Below are 10,044 nucleotides of genomic sequence, written 5' to 3' on the forward strand. Positions count from 1 at the left end.
TGGGTCCTCCTGATAAGCCCCAATCCTGACACTTATATATTGTGATGCTCAGATTAGGTTACTGATTACATTTTTTTACATGTAACAAGTAATTGTAACGGATTACATTTTTAAAGCAACCCTCCCCGTACCGATGTTACACGACAAATACAGCAGGTCTAGTCATTTGAATGGAAACTAAAGAGTTAAATGTTAGCAGGAAGTGTAAACTCCCAGAGCAGGAGGGGGAAGGGACTTTTGCTGAAACGAAACTCAACCAGGAGTTCAGGACAAGCTTTCAAAGAGCACAGCTGCTTTTTAACCTGCTACTTTACAGGTAAGAGATTTATAATTGTATAGAGGAAGAATATGAACTACTTTTATAGCAGATTATTTTATTATAAGTGTTGTAATTGTAGTATTACTTTTTGTACAGATATGGCAACTGCTAGCAGTCTGCTGTCTGAGGAGAAGTTCCTATGTTCTGTCTGCCTGGAAGTGTTCACTGAGCCAGTTACAACGCCATGTGGACACAATTTCTGCTCTGCATGTATCCACAAGTACTGGGATAGCTGTGCTATTTGCCAGTGTCCACTCTGCAAGAGAACATTCTCTCAAAGACCTGAACTACACGTCAACACCTTTGTCTCTGAGTTAGCTGCTGAGCTTAAGACGTTAGTTCAAATCAAAGCCTCATCAGACCCCCCACTTCCTGGAACAGAAGCCGTTCTTTGTGATTTCTGCTCTGAGGTGAAGGGAAACGCAGTTAAATCCTGCCTGACGTGTTTAGTGTCTTTCTGTGAAGTGCACCTTGAGCCACACCAGAGAGTTGCTGCTCTCAAGAGCCACACACTGTTAGACCCGGTGAATAATCTTGAAGACAGGATGTGCAAAGTGCACAACAAGATAACAGAACTGTACTGTAGGACTGACCAGGCCTGTGTTTGTGTCTTGTGTATTAAACCCCATCACAAGAGTCACGATGTTGTCCCAATCGAAGAAGAATTTGAAGTAGTGTTGGCAATAAAAGATGAGACCATGGCAAATTTCAAACAGATGATACAATCCCGGTCCGAGAAGATAGCTGAGATAGAAAGCTCAGTGGATGAGAGCCAGAAAGAAGCAGAGAGAGAGAAAGAAGCCAGTGTGCAGGTCTTCAGCGACTTGATCAGCTCCCTTCAGAGAAACCAGGCGGAGCTTGTTGAGGGGATTGAGGAGAGGTACAGAGCAACGAAGCAGAAGGCTGACGGCTTCCTCACAGATCTGAGGATGGAAGTTGCTGATCTCCAGAGCAGGAGCAGCCAGCTGGAGCAGCTGTCACAGTCTGAGGATCACCATCAATGTGTTCAGACTTTCCAAACCCTGCGCTCTCCTTTAAACAAGGACTGGACCAACGTCGGTGTCCACTGCCACCTGTCCCTCCAGGCAGTGAGGGGTGCTGTGGGTCTGCTGAAACAGAGCGCTGATCAGATAGTGGAGGAGCTTCAAAATGAGATCAAGATGAAAAGAATGAGAGAACATGCAGTGGACTTGACCTTTGACCCTGAAACAGCATATTGCTCACTGATCATAAGCCAGGATGGAAAACAGGTGGAAGATGCAGACAGAAAGCAGATTCTTCCCTCCAATCCAAAGAGATTTGAAGTGTGTCCGGAAGTTTTGTCAAAGGAGGGGTTTACAGCAGGGAAGTTTTACTATGAGGTGCAAGTGAAGGGAAACACAAAGTGGATTGTTGGAGTGGTGAGAGAGTCCTTTGAAAGAAAGAAGATCATAGATATGTCAGCAGAAGATGGGGGCTGGGCCATTCAGCTTGATGAGGGATCATACTATGCATGTACATCACCAGCAGTTGAAATGACACTGAGAGAAGAGCTTCAGAAGGTGGGCGTCTTTGTGGACTATGATCAGGGAGTGGTTTCTTTCTACGACGTGGACTCTAAGTCACAAATACATTCTTATACCGGCTTCCACTTTACAGAGAAAATGTATCCATACTTCTACCTTTACCAAAAAAACAATGGAACAAACTCTGCTCCTCTCATCATAACCCCTGTACCGCAAGCACACTGAGTTCATTACTTCTTTAAAGACCACAGAAAGCACTGGTCTCAAATCAGTTAACACCTCTGTATCGTCTAAATTACTTGTAAAAGAAGTAAGACACTGCTTCATCATTAGCATGTTGTCCCTCTCTCTTTATTGTATGTGTGTGGATGTAAACTAATGTTACATAATGTTGTCAGATCCTGTTCTATCACAATGGCTGAGGTCATCTATGTCATTTATCAGGATTTAATGTCATTTTAGTTGGGTTTAAAGATGAGGTCATTTCAGCAAAAAGCCTGCATATCTCAAGTTTTAGATTTTGCTTTTGTGCTTTTAGTCAAATATGTAATATGTTATACGTCATTTTTGGCCACTTGAAACAAGACATTATATAAACATGGACTTCCCTGGTTATGATTTATCGTAACACTTACTTAAGGGACATTACTGGAAATACCAGTCAGTATAAATTCGTAGTTCTTCTTTTTCTTGTAACTCAAAGGGGCTTTTGTGCAGTTGACAAATTTTGCTGAATTCACTGCACATGTGAACTAATTCTGTTGTGTAATTTTCTACCTGTCATAATATTAAAGTCATCGTTTGTAAAGCATTTGAACAACTCTTGCTCATTGATGTTCTCCTATAGAGAAACCGGTCCTGTTTTAACTGCTATACATTAACACAAAAACCATTAATCATCACCAAATTCCATTTAACACCCTTTCAAAGTGTAAATACTGTATCAGACTACTGGTACACATGAAGAACTGCAGTAGATATACAAAGAATAGACACTGAACATGTATTGGTGTGCCAGGTGTGATCCATGTGGGGGGAGGGACACATACGAGTGGGAAATGTGTCAAATTGTGTGTGTGTGTGTGTGTGTGTGTGTGTGTGTGTGTGTGTGTGTGTGTGTGTGTGTGTGTGTGTGTGTGTGTGTGTGTGTGTGTGTGTGTGTGTGTGTGTGTGTGTGTGTGTGTGTATGTGTGTGTGTGTGTGTGTGTGTGTGTCTGGATGGTTACTAATTCCTTTTCTTTATGGCGTTCATGTTTGACCGGGAACACCATGGGTGTTACAAAGGTGACTAAATCATCCAAAATCCAATGAAAGTGGTGATCAGCAATTGTATATGTTCAAATGTCTACTGTGAAGGATATCATGAATCGAATGTAAAACAAAAAAGTTATGATTGATGAAAGTAGTAAATCGGTCAGATTTGACCCGAACACAACAGGAGGGTTAAAGTCATGAAACTATATCTGCTCTCTCTTTTACGGCCATCAAACATTGTATATGCTTCCAGCTGATCTTAAAACATGTTTAGAATTTCACACTTTTTCCATTCCTGCAAAAAATGCATTCTAGGCAACCAGTCTTGCCAACATTCTGTAATGTGAGATTTAAATGAATTTAAAAATGATATTTATATTGGTAAAGTACTAATTTTTATATTTGATACACCTGCATTTTGATCTGTTTTAATTGTTAGTGTGATAGTTACTAGGAGATGTTTTAATGTTTGTTGATTGTTAGACTACAGATGGAAACTATCTGGCGTATAGCATCTCTTCTCTTTTTGAAATTAATGTATTTTAAGCATGGTCCTTTTTCAATAAAGACATATCATAATAATAATAACACTTATATAATAATATTATGTGAATAATAATACATCAACAATAATAATATAATATTAACAATAATACATGCATGATAGTAAAATAATAATAATAATAATACTAATATTACATTAATAATAATATAATATAATAATAATAATAATAATATAATAACAATCATATAATAATATAAATACAAATAATAATTGAAATCAGATTACCTAATCAGGATGCAAAAAAGGCTAACTGTATTCCCTTACTGTTACATTAATGAAAGATGTAATCAGATTACAGTTACATTTGAAAAAGAAATGGGTATACGACCCGGGTGCCGGAGGCTCCAAACCCCTGGACAGCTTTTGTTAAATAAAGCTCGCTTTTTGTTATACTTTGTACCCCTTCTCCTCATTCTGCATTTGGGTCCTGATAACCCCCAATCCTGACACTCATGCGGCTTTCACACCAGCGCTTTTCCCTTTCTAGCTCCGAGCTAGAGCTTTTCTGGTTCAGCTCCGGTTGACCTTTTCTTCTCCCGCTCTGTTCACACCGCCCAGAGCCCGACTGGTGCAGCCGCTGCTGCGTCATGACGTCACCGTTTACTTCGCTGATTTGCTCCCCAACGGCTCTCACAACAACAACAACAACGGGGGACTGCGTCGGTTCGATGATCGTGTTGCTTTTAATCACACTAAGTCAGATTAAATAAAATAACGACTTCTCCAAGCTTATGCTTTTCTCCAGAGTGCCGTGATTCATTGTTTATTAATGTGTTTCAGCGGCATTTACCGACCGCTGCAGTGCTGGCTGCTCTTCCACGAGAGTTTATTCTCCCGTTAGCTGCGGGTTAGCTAATACTTTAGAGCGGCCTCTCTAACGTATTCACTGTCTGACTGTCACACAAGCAGCTGATACATATCCCCAATTCCCCTTAAGTATGTGTGTCAGTCTGAATTGACGCTGTTTGGCATCACAACGCTGTTATTAAAGTGTCTCTGAAATAAAATGGGTGATGTTAGCATGGCAACCGAAGCAAAACTGACTACTTGCTATTGCTATCCTATTGTGGCATAAGCCGTTTTCTACAGCTACATTTTACCGGCGTATTTTCATTATGATTCTACTTGTGATAGTCGGACACGGCAGCCTGTGCAGCCCATGTATTGATTCCATCCGATAGCTGCATAATACAAAACAACACGTCTGCCTCTCTCCACAATGATCAATAACAGTGAACGGATGGTCGAAGTAAGGTACACATAAACAGAATCACACGAAGCCTGGTTAGTGTTGCCTGACTTTATAAAGTGTGTTTCTTTTTATAAATGTGTGGTTGCCTTCTAGTCACTTTGCTCAGCACTACTGCTTGTAGGAAAGCATGACGAGACTCTTCAGTCGACCCATGTACAGGGGAGGTGGGTTTAGTTTCCTGCACGCCTCGATGTAAGAGAGACGTAAGCGACGCCGCCTCTTAGCTCCGAAGCTCTTGCCTCTAGACCAGGGGTGCCCAAACAGTCGATCGCGATAGACCGGTCGATCGCGGGGAGACTCCCAGTCGATCGCGAGATGTGTCTAAAAATAGAACAACAATATTCTGTTTTATCGTTAATGTCCTATAACATAATCTTCCTGTGCTAGAATAATGCACTTGAACGCATCAAAGCTTTGTGATTGGCCGGCGTGACCCCCATGTGTCGGGGCGGGGCTGGTGGGCAATCCAAACTAGTTCGCTGACGTTGTCCGTGTCAACAGGAGTGACAGTCTGCACTCCGCACACACACAAGACCGCAAGTATGGCAGAAGCAAAAAAGCCCAAAATATATAATTTTTACTCCGAGTGGGAGGATGATTTTTTTTTTTTATCTATTCCAATTCAAAGTCCATCTGTCTCATCTGTAATGAGCTGCGTGGCTTTATCGAAGAAGGGTAATTTAGGAGCGGCATTTCAAAACAGTACACAAACGCTACGAGACGGAATTCCCTCCTAATTCTGCCCTACGCTCCCAAAAGGGGAGGGGCCTGAAAGGACAGCTAAATGCACAGCAGACCATTTTCACCAGGGCCAATAACAAGAGCAAGGCTGCTACCATAGCATCTTATCGTGTCAGTCACGTTCTTGCAAAACACATGAGGTCTTTCAAAGACGGCAAAGTTGTGAAAGAAGCATTCCTGGAGGCTGCCCACGCGATTTTGGGGGACAGTAAAAAATAACGGGAGCATTTCAACAGGTTTTTGATATAATAAAAACTCAAGTTAGATACCGTTATTATTCAGCTGTAAGTTTTAGTTTGTTTATACTAATTATTGTACACAATGGTATAAGGATGCAAACTTAAATGGATTATAGTCTATTATCAATTCAGGTTAAGAAACTAGTGTTGCTTGCATCCTATTTTAAAGGCATTACTTTTTATACTCTACTAAAATGCAACAAAAAAAGGGTTTGATTCTATTAATTTTGTCTTTTTATTGCACTTTGGCAGCAGATTCCTGTGTAGCTTCAGATCTGAGTTGTCTTATTAGTAAGCCTAATTTATACTTTTGTAGCAACACTATTTTTATATAATGGCAAAGAAAGGGTTCAGAGTCTTTTCTTTTCTTCCTGTGTCATATGTGGCAGCACTGTTCAATGTTTCTTGAAAACATTACCCACTGTAGTATGTGACGTGTGAATAAACTCCAACTCTGTATCAACACCACTGTTGTGTAGCCTCAGTTAAATACTTGTATGTGTGTAGATTAGAAAGAGGTAAGATAAAGGATCTGCAGTATTTTATGAAGTATTCATCGTACGAAGGTCAGTTTTATAGAGAAGTGTATATTTACCTGGTAGTAGGCTGTCAGTAATGGCTACGCCTCTCTATTTGGACTGGTAGATCTCGGCAGACTGGCAACTTTAAAAGTAGCTCTCGGTTCAAAAAAGGTTGGGCACCCCTGCTCTAGACCGACAATTTTTTGGAGCTGGAAGTGAACCGGATTCCGGAGCTAAGAGGCGGCGCCGCTGCGGTGTGAACAGGAAAAAACTGTACTTTTCAGGCTCCAGCTCCGAGCCGGAACTGAAAACGCGTTGGTGTGAAAGGGGCATTATATATTGTGATACTCAGATTAGGTTACTGATTACATTTTTTACATGTAACAAGTAATTGTAACGGATTATATTTTTAAAGCAACCCTCCCCGTCCTCATGTTACACGACAAATACAGCAGGTCTAGTCATGTGAATGGAAACTAAAGAGTTAAATGTTAGCAGGAAGTGTAAACTCCCAGAGCACGAGGGGGAAGGGACTTCTGCTGAAACGAAACTCAACCAGTTCAGGACAAGCTTTCAAAGAGCACAGCTGCTTTTTAACCTGCTACTTTACAGGTAAGAGATTTATAATTGTATAGAGGAAGAATATGAACTACTTTTATAGCGGATTATTTTATTATAAGTGTTGTAATTGTAGTATTACTTTTTGTACAGATATGGCAACTGCTAGCAGTCTGCTGTCCGAGGAGAAGTTCCTATGTTCTGTCTGCCTGGAAGTGTTCACTGAGCCAGTTACAACGCCATGTGGACACAATTTCTGCTCTGCATGTATCCACAAGTACTGGGATAGCTGTGCTATTTGCCAGTGTCCACTCTGCAAGAGAACATTCTCTCAAAGACCTGAACTACACGTCAACACCTTTGTCTCTGAGTTAGCTGCTGAGCATAAGACGTTAGTTCAAATCAAAGCCTCATCAGACCCCCCACTTCCTGGAACAGAAGCCGTTCTTTGTGATTTCTGCTCTGAGATGAAGGGAAACGCAGTTAAATCCTGCCTGACGTGTTTAATGTCTTTCTGTGAAGTGCACCTTGAGCCACACCAGAGAGTTGCTGCTCTCAAGAGCCACACACTGTTAGACCCGGTGAACAATCTTGAAGACAGGATGTGCAAAGTGCACAACAAGATAACAGAACTGTACTGCAGGACTGACCAGGCCTGTGTTTGTGTCTTGTGTATGAAAACCCATCACAAGAGTCACGATGTTGTCCCGATCGAGGAAGAATTTGAAGTAGTGTTGGCAATAAAAGATGAGACCATGGCAAATTTCAAACAGATGATACAATCCCGGTCCGAGAAGATAGCTGAGATAGAAAGCTCAGTGGATGAGAGCCAGAAAGAAGCAGAGAGAGAGAAAGAAGCCAGTGTGCAGGTCTTCAGCGACTTGATCAGCTCCCTTCAGAGAAACCAGGCGGAGCTTGTTGAGGGGATTGAGGAGAGGTACAGAGCAACGAAGCAGAAGGCTGACGGCTTCCTCACTGATCTGAGGATGGAAGTTGCTGATCTCCAGAGCAGGAGCAGCCAGCTGGAGCAGCTGTCACAGTCTGAGGATCACCATCAATGTGTTCAGACCTTCCAAACCCTGCGCTCTCCTTTAAACAAGGACTGGACCAACGTCGGTGTCCACTGCCACCTGTCCCTCCAGGCAGTGAGGGGTGCTGTGGGTCTGCTGAAACAGAGCGCTGATCAGATAGTGGAGGAGCTTCAAAATGAGATCAAGATGAAAAGAATGAGAGAACATGCAGTGGACTTGACCTTTGACCCTGAAACAGCAAATTGCTCACTGATCATAAGCCAGGATGGAAAACAGGTGGAAGATGCAGACACAGTGCAGATTCTTCCCTCCAATCCAAAGAGATTTGAAATGTATCCGGAAGTTTTGTCAAAGGAGGGGTTTACAGCAGGGAAGTTTTACTATGAGGTGCAAGTGAAGGGAAACACTGGTTGGATTATTGGAGTGGTGAGAGAGTCCTATGAAAGAAAGAAGATCATAGATATGTCAGCAGAAGATGGTGGCTGGGCCATTCAGCTTCGTGAGGGATCATACTATGCACTTACATCACCAGCAGTTGAAATGACACTGAGAGAAGAGCTTCAGAAGGTGGGCGTCTTTGTGGACTATGATCAGGGAGTGGTTTCTTTCTACAACGTGGACTCTAAGTCACAAATACATTCTTATACCGGCTTCCACTTTACAGAGAAAATGTATCCATACTTCTTCCTTCAATGGAACAACAATGGAACAAACTCTGCTCCTCTCATCATAACCCCTGTACCGCAAGCACACTGAGTTCATTACTTCTTTAAAGACCACAGAAAGCACTGGTCTCAAATCAGTTAACATCTCTGTATCGTCTAAATTACTTGTAATAGAAGTAAGACACTGCTTCATCATTAGCATGCTGTCCCTCTCTCTTTATTGTATGCGTGTGGATGTAAACTAATGTTACATAATGTTGTCAGATCCTGTTCTATCACAATGGCTGAGGTCATCAATGTCATTTATCAGGATTTAATGTCATTTTAGTTGGGTTTAAAGATGAGGTCATTTCAGCAAAAAGCCTGCATATCTCAAGTTTTGGATTTTGTGCTTTTAGTCAAATATGTAATATGTTATACGTCATTTTTGGCCACTTGAAACAAGACATTATATAAACATGGACTTCCCTGGTTATGATTTATCGTAACACTTACTTCAGGGACATTACTGGAAATACCAGTCAGTATAAATTCGTAGTTCTTCTTTTTCTTGTAACTCAAAGGGGCTTTTGTGCAGTTGACAAATTTTGCTGAATTCACTGCACATGTGAACTAATTCTGTTGTGTAATTTTCTACCTGTCATAATATTAAAGTCATCGTTTGTAAAGCATTTGAACAACTCTTGCTCATTGATGTTCTCCTATAGAGAAACCGGTCCTGTTTTAACTGCTATACATTAACACAAAAAACTTTAATCATCACCAAATTCCATTTAACACCCTTTCAAAGTGTAAATACTGTATCAGACTACTGGTACACATGAAGAACTGCAGTAGATATACAAAGAATAGACACTGAACATGTATTGGTGTGCCAGGTGTGATCCATGTGGGGGGAGGGACACATAAGAGCGGGAAATGTGTCAAATTGTGTGTGTGTGTGTGTGTGTGTGTGTGTGTGTGTGTGTGTGTGTGTGTGTGTGTGTGTGTGTGTGTGTCTGGATGGTTACTAATTCCTTTTCTTTATGGCGTTCATGTTTGACCGGGAACGCCATGGGTGTTACAAAGTTGACTAAATCATCCAAAATCCAATGAAAGTGGTGATCAGCCATTGGATATGTTCAAATGTCTACTGTGAAGGATATCATGAATCGAATGTAAAACAAAAAAGTTATGATTGATGAAAGTAGTAAATCGGTCAGATTTGACCCGAACACAACAGGAGGGTTAAAGTCATGAAACTATATCTGCTCTCTCTTTTACGGCCATCAAACATTGTATATGCTTCCAGCTGATCTTAAAACATGTTTAGATTCTCACACTTTTTCCCTTCGTGCAAAAAATGCATTCTTGGCAACCAGTCTTGCCAACATTCTGTAATGTGAGATTTAAAT

The 10,044-nt window shown here is 41.3% G+C and overlaps 2 protein-coding genes across 3 annotated transcripts; both read left to right on the forward strand.

Moving 5' to 3' along the window:
- Positions 1 to 230: 230 nt before the first annotated feature.
- On the forward strand, positions 231 to 2,635 carry LOC307021880 (zinc finger protein RFP-like). Its single transcript, XM_079654395.1, has 2 exons — positions 231 to 316; positions 416 to 2,635. Exon 2 carries the CDS (start codon positions 418 to 420, stop codon positions 2,047 to 2,049), a length of 1,632 nt encoding a protein of 543 aa, XP_079510521.1. The 5' UTR covers positions 231 to 316; positions 416 to 417; the 3' UTR covers positions 2,050 to 2,635.
- Positions 2,636 to 6,930: 4,295 nt separating this feature from the next.
- LOC307021879 (zinc finger protein RFP-like) lies at positions 6,931 to 9,321 on the forward strand. 2 transcript variants are annotated; one of them, XM_079654393.1, is made up of 2 exons: positions 6,931 to 7,008; positions 7,108 to 9,321. In XM_079654393.1, exon 2 carries the CDS (start codon positions 7,110 to 7,112, stop codon positions 8,739 to 8,741), a length of 1,632 nt encoding a protein of 543 aa, XP_079510519.1. In that variant the 5' UTR covers positions 6,931 to 7,008; positions 7,108 to 7,109; the 3' UTR covers positions 8,742 to 9,321. The 2 variants fall into 2 exon arrangements, with proteins under 2 accessions (XP_079510519.1, XP_079510520.1); XM_079654394.1 differs by having other exon boundaries at positions 6,932 to 7,008; positions 7,091 to 9,321.
- The last annotated feature ends 723 nt before the right edge of the window (positions 9,322 to 10,044 follow it).

This window comes from Notothenia rossii (assembly GCF_949606895.1).
Source record: "Notothenia rossii genome assembly, chromosome: 10".
Lineage (NCBI taxonomy): Eukaryota > Metazoa > Chordata > Actinopteri > Perciformes > Nototheniidae > Notothenia > Notothenia rossii.